Source organism: Mchenga conophoros, linkage group LG3 (assembly GCF_057382185.1).
Source record: "Mchenga conophoros isolate Kocher_MC1m ecotype Shallow Benthic linkage group LG3, M_conophoros_male_GT1.1, whole genome shotgun sequence".
Classification (NCBI taxonomy): Eukaryota; Metazoa; Chordata; class Actinopteri; order Cichliformes; family Cichlidae; genus Mchenga; species Mchenga conophoros.
Genome location: NC_140528.1, coordinates 4,955,463 through 4,974,190, shown reverse-complemented (window position 1 = coordinate 4,974,190; position 18,728 = coordinate 4,955,463). Strand labels below are relative to the sequence as shown.

At 42.0% G+C, this 18,728-nt stretch overlaps 2 protein-coding genes across 1 annotated transcript in view; one reads left to right on the top strand and one right to left on the bottom strand.

Annotated features, from left to right (window-relative positions):
• Positions 1-18,728, bottom strand: part of LOC146577050 (protein NLRC3-like) — a 324,292-nt gene that overhangs the window by 35,469 nt on the left and 270,095 nt on the right.
• LOC146577056 (NACHT, LRR and PYD domains-containing protein 3-like) overlaps positions 1-18,728 on the top strand; it is a 200,072-nt gene that overhangs the window by 163,744 nt on the left and 17,600 nt on the right. The window contains exons 3-10 of the mRNA XM_085268117.1: positions 10,787-10,916; positions 11,172-11,273; positions 12,266-12,344; positions 12,506-12,692; positions 12,849-14,646; positions 17,004-17,177; positions 17,472-17,645; positions 17,821-17,994. Of these exons, the coding sequence (XP_085124243.1) occupies positions 10,798-10,916; positions 11,172-11,273; positions 12,266-12,344; positions 12,506-12,692; positions 12,849-14,646; positions 17,004-17,177; positions 17,472-17,645; positions 17,821-17,994 (2,807 nt within the window). The 5' untranslated portion in view covers positions 10,787-10,797. The remainder of the gene's footprint in view (positions 1-10,786; positions 10,917-11,171; positions 11,274-12,265; positions 12,345-12,505; positions 12,693-12,848; positions 14,647-17,003; positions 17,178-17,471; positions 17,646-17,820; positions 17,995-18,728) is intronic.

The following is an 18,728-nucleotide window of genomic DNA, read 5'->3' as shown; positions in this document are numbered from 1 at the left end:
ACTAGAACAGGATGATTGCATGGATGCTTACAACACATATAATCTAGGAATGTGTCAGGCCTAAGGCCTTAACTCATTTGGTGTCTCACTATATTTACTCTACTTGGCAACAGATGACCAGAGTCAATAATTAGCCCCAGAGACCCTGAGGGCTTGAAGTTTATTACCTTGTATGGAAGGTGTTACAGAAAAGAGAAGTTCTATGTCTGTTTATAGCCATTAAAGATGTACAAGATGTACCATTAACTGTGACTAATGTCTGGAACATATTTTACTCTGACTATTTTTATTGACGCCAAGGGGGGGGGCGTGTACCCCACTGCTTTGTAAGTGTCCACAACATGTATTTTTGTCAGAAGACATAGGCTGATGTTTTCTCCTGTGTGTTAATAAACTCATCGTTTGATTGCACTTCTCTGGGGCCTCCGTGGTTTGTCTCACTGCTCTACATTGATAGATTTCGCGACACAATCCACTGTGAGCAGCACTTGGTGATGGTGGGAAGAAGAACTCCCTTTGACACAAAGATCCTCCCAGTGAAAACAGGCTCCAGGAGGAGCATCTACCATGACTGGTTGCAGGGTGAGGGGAAAGAGAAGAGATGAGCTCAGAGAGACAAGAACAAAACAGAGAGACAAAAGTTAAGGACATGCAGTAGTGACATATAAAAGCATCAGGAGTGAAAAGTGGGGAGAAGAAAGCAGAGCATCATGGGAAGTCCACAAACAGCCTGAGCCTATAGCAGCATAACTAAGGGATGGTTCAGGGTCACCTGATCCAGCTCGAACTATAAGCTTTATCAAAAAGGAAAGTTTGAAGCTGATCTTCAAAGTAGAGAGGGTGTCTGTCTCCTGAACTCAAACTGGGAGCTGCTTCCACACCCAGTCCAACATAGCCAGGCTGAGTCGTTAGATTAGTCCAACGTAAAGTCAGAAAGTCATTATTTATGTCTCATTTTAGTGCAAATGTAGAAAAACTGTCCAAAAGTTATTTCTAAATCTGATATTAAACAATTTAAATGGTGAAAAAAGCTGTAAAGAAAACAGAAAGAGTGAATAAAAGCCTCTTTAGAGGGTCACCAGTTTAAAACTCAGACATTTAAACTGGTGATTCTCCTTCTCTGCTCCATTTCCTCTCTAGACTTCCTGTTCCTAGGAGGGATTTGATTGGCTGAATGTCCTTTTAGCCTTTCTTTAGTTCTTTGGGTGCTAAGCAAAGAGGAAAACACACGAGTCATGTGACGTGACACAAGGAGCGCTCTGATTGGTTGGGATTGACAAACTATGGTGCTGTTTGCAAGCTTCGCTTTGCAGAGGCAAGAAAATCTCTTAGATAGTGATGAGATGCTCCACAGTGACGTTTCCACACTTTGGAGCTTCTGAAGTGCAGATGTTTGGAAACGCTGCTCCAACGTCTGGTTCAAACACTCAGATCACGTGACCTCAGCTGCCACAGGTGGCATACCTGCGGCTTCCAGGCATTGCCAGTCTCGGGAATTCCCATTTTTCATTGACTGGTCTTTTTGACCCTTTTAATGGCTGAATGATGCTTTTATATCACTGCTTCAGTTTATTCCACACACATTCAGTCCTATCAGCAGAGAGAGAGCCACACACTGTCTGTAACATGAACAATAACCACATGACTGTCCCCGCCACTAACACATGACCCTACGCTGTGTCACTGCATCATTTCATGTTTGGCACTGATCACCACCTGCACTCATGTATATATCTTTCTACGTAGCACTCATAATTCTTATTCTCATGTATATATCTCATGTATATCTCATGCACACATCTTTCTTTCTACATAGCACTTTAATTCTTATTGTCTGCACTGAAGCACCGCAGCAATTTCCTAATGTTGTAAACCTCAACATCTGGCAATAAACCCATTCTGATTCTGATTCTGATTCTAACATCATTAGAAGATCTCAGTAAAAACAGTAAAAACTGCTTCAAGGACTAAATCAAACAGGCACCAGGGGCCCGTTCTTCGTACCTCGCTAAGTAAGTTAGCTGGATTAGATTGTTGACGATTTCGCGTGATCCTGGATCATTCGGTTCTCCGAAGCTCATCCGGGACTTGCTGTCATAGCAACAGAGCCGTAAGCGTAAACCTGCTGGGGAGCAGGTTTACTTTATGTAAACAGGATTAGATCGCGGCCACGCAGGTATGTCCGCGTCATTTACACGAAAGCAACAGCGATATTCCACCACTGTTTCACCATAAATAAATATTATCAATGTAACTAAAGATAATGCAGCACTTGATCCATTTATTGATTTCACACAGATACATACAGGTCATTCCCTAAAAAAGGGAAATGTACTATTAACATTCTATTACATGTATGTGATTATTACAGATGTAATTCATAGTTCAGAGTAGTAATTGCAAATTACTTTGTGTAATCAAGATGAGAGACCACGGCTATAAAAGCGAAGGTGGATTTGGGAAGCCTGTCGCTGCCATGTCCTGTCCGTATACGCGAGCCACCCATTGCGGAAGGTGCAAGATTGATAAGGAGAGTCCTCAGAATCCAGCGTATATTGCGGGACAGACAGGATCCTTTAGCTCAGCGCGACAGTGTGCTCATAGAGAGATATCGATATTCCCGTGAGGGTATTATTCACTTAACCAACTTGTTGACGAGGGGGTGCAGGACCACCACCTGTCTTTTTTTTGCTCTGCCCTTTTCTTGGTTGCTGTTATGAACAAACAGATTATTTCAGGGTCTCTTTCCAAGAGACGAAAAACATAATGACTTCACCATTTAGGTTATTTGGTTATGTTTCACCCTGGATTTTGTGTGATAATATTTATTTTGTCCACTGATTTAAAAACAACAAACTATATGAATATAAAACAGAGTGAACAACAAAACATCAGCTTTGGAAACTTTGATGTAAAATTCTGCAATTGTTTTCTCAGATATAGCATAAATCAAACTAACATACATCAGTGTGTTATTAATGTGCACACACACACACACACACACACACACGCACACACACACACACACACACACACACACACGTGTTACAATAAACAGCTCTTATGCTTCTGTATGATTCTCAGTGCTTTCCATTTGCGTGTCCACAGGTTGCTGTAAGTGGTGCTTGACTGCAGTTTGCTCTCATTTCAAGTGGTTTGCTGTCACAAAGCCAACAGGAAGTCCGGCCATGGTTGAGCCAACTGAAGATGGGTTGAAGGTGGCGTCCTCGTTTCCTCTGTGAGCGCGAGAGGACAGACAAAGCAAACACCGTTTGGACAGCATTAAAATATTTACACTGATGATTAATGTTGTGTCTTTGCACCTGTAGCGATACATGTTGGAAAATGGAGACTTTAGCCACCAAGACTGACGTGCCTGGAAACTTCCCTGTGAGTACGCCCACAAAGACAGGAAACAGTTTAACCACCGCGGTTAATCCTCCATCATCATCATCCAGTATTTTCCACATCTTTTCTTCTGCTGTTTCCCTTGTTGTCAGTCACGGGTTTGTGACTGAAATGCGTGTGGTCGACGGGAAGCCTGACGAGTACGGCCTGAATCATTCCATCAACACCGGACGGAGTGAAACCTTTGTTGAAAACAGATTATATGGTAACGTTGCATTTAGCTTCAGTAAACTGTGAAGTTACAGCAGCAGATTTACATCACGTGGCTTCACAGGAAGTAGTCTGGACCTCAGCGCTGAGGTTCAAGCAGCTCTGCTTGCAGACGGCATCCTTCCTGAAAATGTTCTTCATCTTCCTAAAACCAGAACTTTTACATTGGTGCTGAAGTTCTATATAAAAACAGCCTGAAATACAAAGTGATGTTGTGCACTGATTACCTCACACTTTCCATGTTTCCTTCTACAGAGGAGTGACCGCCTGAGTGTTTTGTCTGATCTGTTGTTGATCGTCTCATTGACACTGCATGCAGATCTGACACCAGGGCTGGACTGGGACAAAAAATGGTCCCGGGCATTTTGACTGGAGACCGGCCCCCCAGGTATTAAAGGAAAAACCATGAAGCCTTTGAATGAAAACAAACGCTGTTGTCACAGTGATGGACGCTGTCTTGTTGGTATACATGCATCAGTCTAATAAACTTAAACCTGCACCATCCTCCCTGTCCTGGTATTCTAAACAGGAAGTAGACTGTTGGTCGAGTTAACCTCCTGAACATCTACAACACACGGTGGAAACCTGACATTAAGACAGAGACTAGAGGTGAGACATGATCATTGCTGATTACTGATGACAGATTTAGATATGTTTTCATAAACCTTTCATTTGCCACATCAATAAACAGCACGGCAGGGCAAAATATGTTTTCTAACATGGCAACCTTTAAAAAGTGAAAGGAGACAGAAAGACAGCTGAGAAAGAATCAAACGGACTTTTTGATGCATTTTACACACAGTACTGGTGCAGAATCTAGAAAATGTGGGAAACACTGGCATCATATGCAGTACTTACTTCTGAAGAAATTATGATGGGACCCTAAAAAATGACTATGTACAATAATGGATTTCTATACATTTTACATCAGATGAAAACGTTTGTTGTGAGATTCAGATAATTATTTATTAAAAGTGAGACATTTTAAATGAGAACAAGAAAGAAAAGTATTTCTTTGTGCCCCCCTCTCCCTGTTAATGCCCTACCTGCCCCCCTGGCAACACTTTGCTAGACCCGCCCCTGCACAGTTACCAGCTGTCAGCTACACAAAAAGGATCCTGGTGTTATTAGTCTCTCAGAAACAGTTCATAACTTCAACTCATTTTTGTTTTGTCATGTTTTGTTCTTTACATTGTCTTTCTTCTATATAATTGTTAAACATTTAATAAATATGTCTACAAAAAGATTTTAAAAACCAGACATTTCACACAGACACCCAAATGATTTCTGACTGATGAAGGGGGCTGAAGGTGCCCTGCTCTTGCCCAGCTTCTGCTGCTCTCTCCCTGCTCACTGTCAGCAGCTGGCAGCCTCGGTCCTGCCTGAGACTCTTCATCTATCAGTGCCAAAGAATATGGGAAATAGCAACGCACAACATGCACATTACAAAACAAGCACATGAATCAGCATTACATTCATTAGTGAAGTGCTGACGTTCGTTCCTAAACTTTGGGCCTTAATTAACATCACTGTGAACTAATGTTTGCTTTGCTTCTTAACCAGTGAAGCAGCGAGGGGCTTTCTGAGGTTCCTGCTCGTAAATGCCCAAAATGAGTCGAGTATTTCTCTGCAACTACAAACTCTGCTTTCATCAGAGGTGTAAATATTACAGCACTGTGTCAGAGTCACTGAGGCTGGAACACAGAAAAAGGAAGTAGATGTATTTATTTTTAGACTTTATTGCCTGGAACCACTTTAAAAATACGCTTTGGGTCACAATTAACTCCAGAAACCAGGAATCCACATATGAACATTATCTGTGCAGAGATTTATGCTTCTGAAGGTAAACAGTGAAAACTTGCAGCACTAAATGCACAGATAGCCAGGCGTTTCACATTTTGGGACCATCTGCCAGTTTTCATTTCTTAGGTATTGAAGAGCAGAAATGATTGAATTTTATTTACATGCTTAAAAATGTTTGCTTTTGAATATTATTTGAAGAATTACCCACACACTCAGGCACTGTGGGCCTGTTTCCCTTTGCACAACCGAGTGTTGGAAACGGGCCTTTTCTCTTTAAACTCTGAGGGGCTGTAACTTTGGCTTCTATTGGCAGATTTGCATGATTGACCCTCTTTTTAAAATAGTTTTAGCCAAGAGAATCAAGCTAACATCACTGTTTTTACGTCAGCTCACGTCACACGAGCTGTTTCAAGAAAAGTCCTCCTGTCACACAGCAATGCCTACATGAATCACACCACTCTGCTTAAATAATAATAATAATGTTTAGTGAAGCAGGTGAAGCAAAGGGCTGCTTTTAATAGGCTGGGAGACCCAGGTGTGCTGCTTTAGCTGCTGAGCCTCTCATGCTAGCCTCCATCTATAAGCTGGGATCACAGGAGCACTGCAGTCCTGACTAGATCAAGGATTGTTATTCATGCAGGTGACAAAAGTTTACATTCACAGAGTCATAGGATTGAGCCTGGTTTGAAAAGCAGCTGTTTAATGCAGCTGCTTAGAGTTCACACACAGTAGAAGAATCAGACTTGAGTCACATTTCAAACACTGGAAAAATACTCAGCAAGTAACAATGAAAACAGCACAGACTCAGTATATCCTGTTCAGTCCTGTGTTTGATATGAATGTGCTGTTCAGAGAGGATCTCGTGTCCTCTTTTACAAAGCCTTTGTTTCATGATGTTTGTGTATAAATGAATGTAGGTGTGTTTCTAAGTGTGAAGGAGCCCTGGGAGAAAAGACTGAAGCTTGTGCCAAAGAACAAACAGGAAAGAAAGATCAGCATTAATGAAGACGAGCACAGAAGGAGCCCAAGCACGTGTTGCTTTTTCAGATTTCTCTAAAAGTGTGTGTTCATTTGTTCCATCCTTCACAACAAACAACAGCTGACAGACACACATGCACTCTGTGTCACTTCACAGGGGCTGATGAAAGTGGACACAGTAAAGGCAGAGCTGGACCTGCTCTACACATCCTGCACTCTGTTAACAGACTTTATTCTGCAGCATCAACAGATAAAAATATATGAAGATATAGAAACGTTTAACATTGTGACTGTTCACATTAGTGAAGCTGTTACTTTGCTGCCAGGTGGGAAAAGAAGCCTAAAGCTGTGTCTGATTAAACATCTGCTGCACCAGAGAGTTTCATGGCCCTGCTTTATCCTGTGCTTGCTGACCACCTCGTCCTGAAACCTCTTCATCATCCTCACAGTTGTGTGAAGAAAGAGGGAAGCAGGTGGAAACCATCTGTGCTGCTGTGTTCACTTGTGTGTGTGCGTCTATGGTCATATCTAATGTGTACCTACAGACAAACACAAACACCTGGCATTGCACAAGAGTCTCTATGGAGCAACCTGCAGATGTCAGAGATGTGATTAGAGGGTAAAGTGGACTAGTGAGAGCATCTATGTTGTTGTTGTCTGCTGGGGGACAGCATCAGCTGCAGAGATGCATCAGGATCAGCAAACTAATCTGCAAGGCTGCAAGTGTCACTGAAGGAGTTTGAGTCAGTGAGGGACTCAAACTCACACAGCTGGTCAAGAAGGCTCAGCAGCTGCTGTATTTCCTGAGGAGGCTGAGGAAATTTGGTATGTTGGCCAAGATCCTCAGCAGGTTCTACAGCTGCACTGTGGAGAGCAGCCTGACCAGCTGCATCACTGCACGGTACGGCAGCACTACTGCAAACCGCAAACGCCTGCAGAGAGTGATAACAACTGTGGAGAAGATCATCAGGACCCCGCTGCCCTCTCTGCAGAGCAGCTACCATCACAGAGTCCAGAGCAGAGACACACCTCTGCCCTCGAGACGAAGGTTCAGAAGTGTGAAATGTAGAACATCCAGACTCAACAACTCCATCTTCCCCACTGCTATCAGACTCCTGAACAGCTGACCGACCTCAAACTGCAGTTTGCACATCAGGTCACTTTGCACACTAAGTTCATTTTGCACATTAAACTCCATGTACATCCATGTACATCGACATCTGCAGACCACACGTGTCTTCAGTTACTTATTTGTACTTATTTGCAGTTATTTATCTTTTTATTTTATTTTTTTAAGTTATTTTTTATCCTTATTTTATCTTTTTATTTATTCTTATCTTGTTCTTTTAACCATTATCTAACTTGGCATTGTGCACGGTGTGTTTAGATTCAGTTTAAATTCAGGGACACGGAGCCCCTGTTGATCCTCTACCTAATCACACGAGCCACGGTGTGAGAACGGGTGTGGGTCACAATCAGCCAAGGTTTTGGGTGAACCCATTGTGAGATCTAGCCCCACCCCATCATGTGATTTCCTGTGATCAAATGTCCCAGGATGTGAGTGGGCGTTAAGACGTCCATGTCCCTCTTCAAGCAACTTAAAGAAGTCCAGACGCTTTTCTTTCCAAGCTCCTTCAACAACATCATTCATAGAACAGCTTCCAGCTTCTTTTGCTCGGCTACAGTTTGGATGGATTTGCAGATGCAACAAGACTAAAATGGTTAGGGTCAGGAGGTCAAAGGTCAGAGCTCCTGTGGGTCTGAGGGCGGCCTCACGCTGGAGAAGGATGGAGTCTGACCTGAGCCAGTGTTTGACATGAACACATCAGCACTGCTGTCAGTGAGCCTAACGACAGCCGTTAGCATCATTTCAGTGTTTCAGTCATAAAAACACTTCCTGTCTCTGTGGTGGTTACAGTGACATCATGCAGTTTGTGCTTTGACCTCCAGAGGGCGACAAATCAGCACAGACAGAGAGCTCCATTCAAACTTTGCTGCCATCAGGAATAATTCTTCAAATATAATCATCAGTGTTTGAGCAGTTATGATATCAGGGACAATCTAGACATGTGTGACAATACTGAACATGTCACATGACACACCTCAAACATCATGTGATCCACTCTCAGTCTGCACTTTCATTCATGACTTCAACAGGTTGAAATGAGCTTTGAAGAAACATTCAGTGAAATAAATCTTTCATGGATTCATGTGAGCAGCAGATGAACTTTGTACCAACAACATCTTCAATAACAGAGTCTGAATGAAGCTCAGGTGTTGATGCTGCTCACTGATTGGACGCTTGGTTTCAGCTCTGCTCTCAGTCTTTACTGCACAGGTGAAGGTAGAAAGTGTGACTGGATCTATAGACTGGAAACAGAGAAACATGCTGAACATTTGAAGCTTTGCAGCAGAAATGTTCATGTTACAAATACAGCAGAGCTGATCTGGGATCAGTGTGTTCACACCTGCAGCTACAACAAGGTTTCATGTCTCCACACGTCAGCATGTGAACTTTACTCTGACTCAGTCTGAGCAGTCAGACAGCATATTTTTAAAGTTAACACATCAGCACACACAGAGCTGAGCCCCTCCCACCTGTGCTGAGTTTCAGGTGGAGCCCCGCCTCCTTCCAGGAAGCAGCTCACCTGTGTGTCCGTGTTTAGTGTCCAGGTGTGGAGTGGAGCTTGTTGTTGGTGTGTGAAGAAACTGTAAGTTTGCTTTGTTTCCTCCTTTAACAGTTTGTCTTTAGGAACTTTACTGTTTGTTCAGCTCGTGTTTGATTTCTTCACACAACAAACTGTGTGTGTTTGTATTTCCGGTCTCTCCATTAAAGTCAGTGTGTAATGTTTCCTGGCTAACATCAGCTGTGTGCAGCTTAGTTCAGCACAAATCTGCCGCTCCATAGTTCACGGTAACGGACTCACAGCTGGACCAACGAGGCCGAGTGTGTCCGCCACTCTGAGCTACGTTCGTGTTTGTGTACTTGTAGTTTGTACTTTGAGTTCACTCAGAGCCCACAGAGGACGCAGCGTACGTGATGACGTCACAGCCCTTTACCTCCTTTACTGTCACTGTGATTAATATTTACACACGAGACACCTGCAGAGCTCTGACGCTAAGCTAGCACACAGCATGCTAACACTAAGCTAAAGCTAGGCTAGCTAAGAACCCAGAGTGACGTAAAGCTGAGTAAACACTGACCCCAGACCAGCACCGTGATAAAGTGAGCTGCTGCTGCTGAACTTGAACAGGTAACAAAGTGATGAGCAGTCAGGCTGCAGGTTTCTACCTGTTCATGTTTCTACAGTAGAATCACTTTGAAGTGTCTTTGTGCTGTTTCATCTTTGATTTGTGTTCATAAACACTCAGAGAAACATCACGTGACCTCATCAGGATCTGTGTTGGTGTGTGGGGCTGTACCTCAGCTTCATGTTGTTACATGCTCATTTGTTCATTTTACACAGTAACATCAAAGTAATGTTATGAGGAGTAATGAAGTAACGTACTCCATTACTTTTAATCAAAGTGTTCTGTGTAATATGTGTAATAATGACTGTTTTGAGTAATGACCAACACTGATCACAACAAAGAGGAAATGCCTCCAACATGCACAAACATTTGAGCCACAACATGCAGTTAATGTGCACAAATGTCTTTGATATGCTGCTCAGTGATGGTGGTGACTGTCAGAGCAGAGCTACTGAGAATCAATAAGTAATATCAATGATGGGATCAGAATCACTAAATTCTTCTCATCCCTGTCAGTATCATACATGTGCTGTATAATGTGATAAATGTAGAGGTGCTGGCTGTTCTCTCACTCTGCTGTTTAGTTGTAAAGGACGCCTCCCTGCCTTTGTCTCATTCATGACCTTTAATAGTCTCTTCTAACATGCAGAGATCTGTATGATCTGTTTCATAGAGTCTAACCAGCCTGTACAGGTAACAACAACAGTCACTGCATCACTGACACACAAACGTCATCTCTGTCAATAACAACATTCATACATGGAATAAAAACACATCAGTGGATCATTGCTGGAGCTGATGTTTGTGCTCCTGGTGCAAAGGCTCTCAGTTTCCTCCTTGAAATAACATCAGTGGTGGGTCAGCGACATGCTTTCTTTCCCTCTCAGGTTTAAATATCTGGGACTCTCCACCGTTTGGTTTTAGAGCTGAAGAAGCTTCTTGGATGAAACGTCTTCCAGAAACTTAAAGACATCTCTTTTCTCTCCAAGCTCCTTAGATCACATGACCTGGATGACTGAACCTACAGACATATTGACCTGGTTTCTAGGTCACATGACAGGTCAGAGGTCAGCGACTGTAACTCAGTTACTCCTGTTAATGTGAACTCACTGAGTGTTTGTGGTTTACCTCTCAGACTGACTGAAGATGATGATGGAGGAAGAGGAGGACAGAGCAGAGTCTGCAGGGTCCAGCTGTCCGTCTGTGAGGAGTGACCGGTCCAAAGATCACCCTCCAGACTTCAGTGGTGAACCTGGAGCAACGAGGTCAGAGAGCTGAACTCACTGAGTAACAGAAATAATTCTGCACTGACATTATAATCAGTGTTGACTCTGGTTGATTGTCTGACTGTGTTTGTGAGCTGAGAGGAAATGAAAATGAGTTTGTAACAAAAATCAGTTTTGTCCAGTTTTCCTGTAAAAAGCTGAACTCTAATCTAAGAGGATGTTACTGACAGGAAACAGCTGCATTATCTGCAGTCTGTGTGACCACAGCTGCTTCAATCATGTTTGTGTCTGCAGAGGTCAGAGGTCACAGTCTGCAGGGTCCAGCTGTCCGTCTGTGAGGAGTGACCGGTCCAAAGATGAAAATCCATACTTCAGTGGTGAACCTGGAGCAACGAGGTCAGAGAGCTGTGATGACTCCTTTACATGTTTGTGTTTCCTGGATAAATATGACCTGAAACATCCTCAGATTGTTACAAAGATTCATTAAAAAGAAAACAATGAAAGAGAAAAGATCCAAATGTTCGACTTGGTCATTTGCTGTTTGAGGACAGTGATGCTCATATCTGTGGGGAAAGTGTGACCTGAGTGGGTTCATGTTTGTCTTTAAAGAACAGAGCTGCTCTGATTCTCTTTGTGTCTGATCTGTTAAACAGTCTGAGAGGTCACACAGAGACCCAGCAGCTAAAGCCTGGATCATACTGGCTGCTGTTACTCCATCAGGACAACACTGAACCACAGTGGTGTGGATGTAGTGGATAAATCCCACCATACTGATGCTCAGAGTTAACCACAGGGAACAAAACCAGATGTTACCTTCAGATTGTGACCTTTGGAGTGGACGATGCAGATTTCAATAGAGAATAAATGTTGTTGTTTTTCAGCTGTGAAGAAAGAATCTAATTTTCTGAACTTAAGAATTTATGATGCTGGAAACAACATGGAGACTATAACACAACATTTCCACTGTGTTCATAGAATGAATGTAAAACTGTCAGACATTCATTAAATATGCAAAATGTCTACAGAAGCATCAGAGGGTCAGACGTGAAGCACTCAGTGATTTTGATCAAATGACTCATCAGTTATTGATCTGTACTACACTGATCTACCACGTTAGTAAAGCTGGTGTTCTGGTGGTGGAGGGAGACTCGGATCATGTTCTGGTTTTGGAGCAGTGATCTGCTGATGGTTCAGTTTGATGAGCTTCTTCAAAATCATCCCTGACATCACCACTGAAAGGACGTCCATGAAAACAGACTGAAAATTACTGATATGTTCACAATCTGAGAGTTTAAAACTTGACAGACTTGATTCAGATGAAGTTATTTGAGCAGAAACTCCTGGATCTTTATCCTGTGTTGATCTAATCCTTCATGGTTCCTCCACAGAGTGGACCAGCAGAGCTCAGAGGTTCCCAGTGGTCAGTCTGCCCAGCAGCATCAAACACAGCTGGACTCCATATTTATGGTCTGTACATGTACAACAACTACTGTTACATCTGTTCTGTTCACAGTCATCTCCATGCTGCTCTTTGTAGACCAGTGGATCGTCAGTGTGTCCAACATGGATCTGATGTTTGGCTCCATGATTTCAGTCTGATTGGCTCATTCATAAATATTCTGTTCCAGCTGCTGGAGGACAACATCATCACTTTTGTGAAGAACGAGCTGAAGAAGATCCAGATGGTTCTGAGTCCTGGTTACCCAGAATGCTTAAAGAGTCAGAGGAGCAGCAGCAGAGAGGCATTTGTGAAGATCACAGTGGACTTTCTGAGGAGAATGAAGCAGGAGGAGCTGGCTGACCGTCTGCAGAGCAGTAAGAGGATTTATCTAAAGATTTAAGCTGCTGGATAAATAAGACATTTACTGATGTCTTATGAGATGAAGAAACATGTTTTAAAGATTCATTCTTTTGGAATTAAGTGTTTATTTCCACTTTCAAGTGATATTCTAAATGTTTCTTCTCATTCAGAACTTCAAGCTGCAGTTTGTCATCGTAACCTTAAATCCACCCTGAAGAAGAAGTTCCAGTGTGTGTTTGAGGGGATCGCTAAAGCAGGAAACCCAACCCTTCTGAATCAGATCTACACAGAGCTCTACATCACAGAGGGAGGGACTGCAGAGGTCAATGATGAACATGAGGTCAGACAGATTGAAACAGCATCCAGGAAACCAGACAGACCAGAAACAACCATCAGACAAGAAGACATCTTTAAAGCCTCACCTGGAAGAGATGAACCAATCAGAACAGTGCTGACAAAGGGAGTGGCTGGCATTGGGAAAACAGTCTTAACACAGAAATACACCCTGGACTGGGCTGAAGACAAAGCCAACCAGGACATCCAGTTCATATTTCCATTCACTTTCAGAGAGCTGAATGTGCTGAAAGAGGAAAAGTTCAGCTTGGTGGGACTTGTTCATCACTTCTTTACTGAAACCAAAGAAGCAGGAATCTGCAGCTTTGAAGACTTCCAGGTTGTGTTCATCTTTGATGGTCTGGATGAGTGTCGACTTCCTCTGGACTTCCACAAAACTACAATCCTAACTGACCCTAGAAAGTCCACCTCAGTGGATGTGCTGCTAATAAACCTCATCAGGGGGAAACTGCTTCCCTCTGCTCGCCTCTGGATAACCACACGACCTGCAGCAGCCAATCAGATCCCTCCTGACTGTGTTGGCATGGTGACAGAGGTCAGAGGGTTCACTGACCCACAGAAGGAGGAGTACTTCAGGAAGAGATTCAGAGATGAGGAGCAGGCCAGCAGGATCATCTCCCACATCAAGACATCACGAAGCCTCCACATCATGTGTCACATCCCAGTCTTCTGCTGGATCACTGCTACAGTTCTGGAGGATGAGCTGGAAACCAGAGAGGGAGGAGAGCTGCCCAAGACCTTGACTGAGATGTACATCCACTTCCTGGTGGTTCAGGCCAAAGTGAAGAAGGTCAAGTATGATGGAGGAGCTGAGACAGATGCACACTGGAGTCCAGAGACCAGGAAGATGATGGAGTCTCTGGGAAAACTGGCTTTTGATCAGCTGCAGAAAGGAAACCTGATCTTCTATGAATCAGACCTGACAGAGTGTGGCATCGATATCAGAGCAGCCTCAGTGTACTCAGGAGTGTTCACACAGATCTTTAAAGAGGAGAGAGGACTGTACCAGGACAAGGTGTTCTGCTTCATCCATCTGAGTGTTCAGGAGTTTCTGGCTGCTCTTCATGCCCATCTGACCTTCATCAACTCTGGACTCAATCTGCTGGAAAAACAACAAATAACCTCCAAGAACTCTGACACAAGAGAATCTGCAGAGAAACACTTCTACCAGAGTGCTGTGAACAAGGCCTTACAGAGTCCAAATGGACACCTGGACTTGTTCCTCCGCTTCCTCCTGGGTCTTTCACTGCAGACCAATCAGATTCTCCTGCGAGGTCTGCTGACACAGACAGGAAGTAGCTCAAAGACCAATCAGGAAACAGTCCAGTACATCAAGGAGAAGCTCAGTGAGAATCTGTCTGCAGAGAAAAGCATCAATCTGTTTCACTGTCTGAATGAACTGAATGATTGTTCTCTAGTGGAGGAGATCCAAGAGTACCTGAGATCAGGACGTCTCTCTAGATATAAACTGTTTCCTACTCAGTGGTCAGCTCTGGTCTTCATCTTACTGTCATCAGAAGAAGATCTGGATGTGTTTGACCTGAAGAAATACTCTGCTTCAGAGGAGGCTCTTCTGAGGCTGCTGCCAGTGGTCAAAGCCTCCAACAAAGCTCTGTAAGTATATCTACATATTTAAAATTTTTATTCTGACCTTTAACTCGTTGCTTCTAAATGTAGATAAAACTGAGGTTATTGTACTTGGTTCTTAAATTCCTAGCTGGAGCCTATCCCAGCTACCAAAAGGCAGAAGACAAAAGGCAGGGTACACTCTGGACAAGTCGACAGTCTGTCACATACACACTTACATTCTCACCTTTGGGCGATTTAGAAATATTAATGAACCTATTCCCACTAACTGCATATCTTTGGACTCTGGAAGGAAGCCGAAGTACTGGGAGAGAACCCATGCAAACACGGGGAGAACATGGAAACCAACCAGGGTCTTTGCACTCAGGGATTCCACCATTTCTGAGGTGGTGGTGGAAATGAACTAAGGACTTTGTTGTTGTGAAGCAACAGTGTTAATCACAGCACCACCATGCTGCTAAAATGTGCTGCTGAAAGGTGCACACAAAGGTGCTGTTTTATTGTTTAAAGACTTTAAGTCTTTTAAAGACTTTAAGTCTTTAAACATTAAAACAGCATATTTGTAAAAATGATCAATAGATGGTCTTTTAAACATATGAAACAAATTGTTTCATAAGTTTAAAACAGCAAAAGGAATTTCAAAATATTTTAACCATTATAATTTTACATTTTTACATGGATTTCAACTTTGATATTTTACCACCTTTTAATAAAAGACAGTTTAAACCTGTTTGCAAGAAGATAAACTGATTAACTAAAATATATAAACCAGTTAAAGAAAAACAGGAAAATGTAAAAGTAACCAAAAAAAATTGCACCTAACCCTAATTAAATCAATGACTCAGTGATTCTCACCATCCACACATCCTGGACAGAGAGAAACGCTGGTTTGAGCGCGGAGTCAGGGAGGCAATTTACATGAAAAGGGAAAGACCATCTCTGTATCGAGGAACGGGCCTATCTGTCACCATCCTACAATGCTGTGATTGCAGCCATTCTCTAACTCTCTGTGAATGATACTCATGGCCATTGATCAATGGTCATAATCAGTGATCAGTGGTCTTTGATCAGTGGTTGTTGATCAATGGTTATGACAAATTGCATATTAAGGATCAAGGAACAGACCTCACAAACCCATTGTTCATTAATGGTGCTAATTTCAGTCATTATGCAAATGTACTGTTTATAAGAGTGGGGGAAACCTGCTGTCAGCTGAGACTGAAGAAGTCACTTGGATGAGTGATTAAACGTTTCTCCCACTGCCAATGCTACATCCACATGAACAGAATCAATGCTTGGGGATTTACTTACCTGGATAACTGAACGTGCATCAAGACATTTTTGCTATAATAATATCCCTTTCCCACTAGTATCTACAACGTTTGACTTGAAGCAATTTGACTCAACACATTTTTGGTTGTTTTCCATTTCAATTGAATACCACCTAATGAGTGTAGGGTATTTATAGCAATGTGGCTCAAGGTCCCATGGCGGTGTTTGTATATGATACATTTGCCACAACAAAGAACATCTAGTCAGTGGTATATCTGCTGCTCAGTATATGAATTTGTGTCGAACAGAGGCAAGTTAGCAAACTATTAGAGTTGCAGAAAGGTGCAACTAATAAGGTGTCTAAGAAGTACAGCAAGCTGTTCATACCTGAGGCCTTGGGGAACTGCCAGAGGAACACTCACAGCCTGTACCACTTGAAGAAGTATGCAAGAGAGGCCATACAAGAACCATCCAAGGTGCACTCTCAGTGGCAGGGGAACAATATGAGAACAGCCGCACCATGGCCAGAGACAGAGCAGTATTGAAAGATTATATGGGAGAAAGCTGCAATCTATAACAGCCATGGTCAAAGGAGCTTTCAAAGAAAAGTGTTTTCTTTGCAGGCTCCTTTGACTACGATGACCTGGATAACTGAGAACCTTCACAGACATATAACAGCCATGCTCAGTGCTAATGGATCTAAGAAGAGACCACAAAATGTTCCTCTCACTGAAAACCTTACGCCTACACGAACAGAATCAGATTCTTTAGATCATAGCAAAAATTAATTTCACTAAATACATGCTTTTATGTCATTAGTTTTTGAGAGATATATGTTCAAACATTGCCTCAGATAAAGTATATTTGACCAAATCTCTCAGCCCCAAACTGGTTTCCATTTAAATATATAAAATGCAATTGAGGTTTTATTGAACAAATACCAAATGCGCTAAAGTTGTCATCTGGGGAAGCAAATATACAAGATTTGATTTGATTATTGTGTTAACTATGAATTCTATTGCGTACATAAATATGTATTTCTCTTGTATATGTTCAGTGCATAAAGGTATAAAGAGATTTCATTTCATTACAAACTGCATTTGTTGTTTCAGGCTTAGTGTTCCTAACCTCTCAGAGACAGGATGTGAAGGCGTGTCCTCAGTTCTGAGATCCCAGTACTCCAGTCTGAGAGAGCTGGACCTGAGTATTAACAGCCTGGAGGATTCAGGATTTAAGATTTTTTCTGCTGCATTGGAGAGTCCACATTGTAGACTGGAAACGCTCAGGTCAGATCTTGTCTTAATTTCTTTTCATTCATTTAGAAAATCAACTAATTAAAGAATTTGGCTAATAAAGTTCATTTGTATCTAATTGTTGTTGTTTCTTAAATGCATGTCCATAATAAAGTAAACAGCCTTTTTTTTCTAACATTAACACACAATAATAATGATTCTTAAAAAGAAACATAAAAAATAGATCAAAATTGAATATTGCTATTAGTAGTAGATCCTCACTATAACTTGATTATAGTTTGACACCAATATTTGTTTTGATGTTTGTGTTTTGTTTTGTTTTTTCAGATTGAATATTTGCAACCTCTCAGAGAGAAGCTATGACACTCTGTCTTCAGTTCTCAGCTCCCAGTCTTCTAGTTTAAAAGAATTAGACCTGGGTAACAATAAACTGCATGATTCAGGAGTGAAGATTTTGTCTATTGGACTGAAGAGTCTCAACTGTAAACTGAATACTCTGAGGTCAGATAAAGTAATATTTTGCTTTGCAGTAAATTGTCTGTTGTGTTCACATCTTACTAGGAAATTTCCAAAGAAAAAAAAATCAGGACTGACTGAATGTTACTGAATTTTGTAACTCCTCACCGCACCTTAACAAAAGTTGAGTTAGTTTAATTGTTTACCTTTTATTTTTCAGACTGGACCACTGTAACTCCTTAGAGAGAAGTTGTGAAGCTCTATTCTCAGTCCTCAACTCCCAATACTCTAATTTGAGACGGCTGGACCTAAGTAACAATGATCTCCATGATTCAAAAGTGAATCTTCTCTCAGTTTCAGTGAAAGGTCCACACTGTAAACTGGAAACTCTAAGGTCAGGATTCAGACTTTTCTGTGATCACCTGTATAGATTTTGTCAAATAACCTTTTATTTAATTTTGGGTGGAATTGGGTGGAAATATAAACAAAAGATTTTTAATATTCACATTTTTGTGTATTTGTTAAAAGAATTATTTCATGTTGTGGTCAGTTTAGAGATCTAGGACTGTTTTTTAAAATTTATATTGCATGTTTAAGAAGAAAATTATAACTTTTATAGCAGCTTTATTCATAAAAGAAATGGCCAGCTATTCATGTCTGGGGAAAAAAACAGAGTCAGGGCTTTGCTGAGCTTCCTGGAGCCTATTTTCATTGGCAGTATTTTTCTGTAAGATTAATTTCTTTCTTCCCACCATCACCAAAACCTGCTCACATGGGATTGTCTGATTGTGGGTTAGTCTCTAACATTTTAAGGTGTGTTAAGGTTCAAAAATATTGGGGATGGAGACAAGAGAAAAACCACAATAACAACACTGGTCCGGTCGGGTTGAGTCAAACGATGATTTTAATGATCACACACGTGGGAGATGGACACTGATGCAGACAGCCTCTGATCTCAAAATGGTGGAGCATTGCTCAAACTTTTATAGCCTCTGGTGCCTCCACCTTATCATACAAAGCATAAACATTGACATGCTTTCTCTCACACAGCGCCTAAGCTACGACCTTGGCTCCCCGTTTATCTGCTCCTGCTGAGATGGGGCAGAAAACTCCAGTATGTTCTGTTCT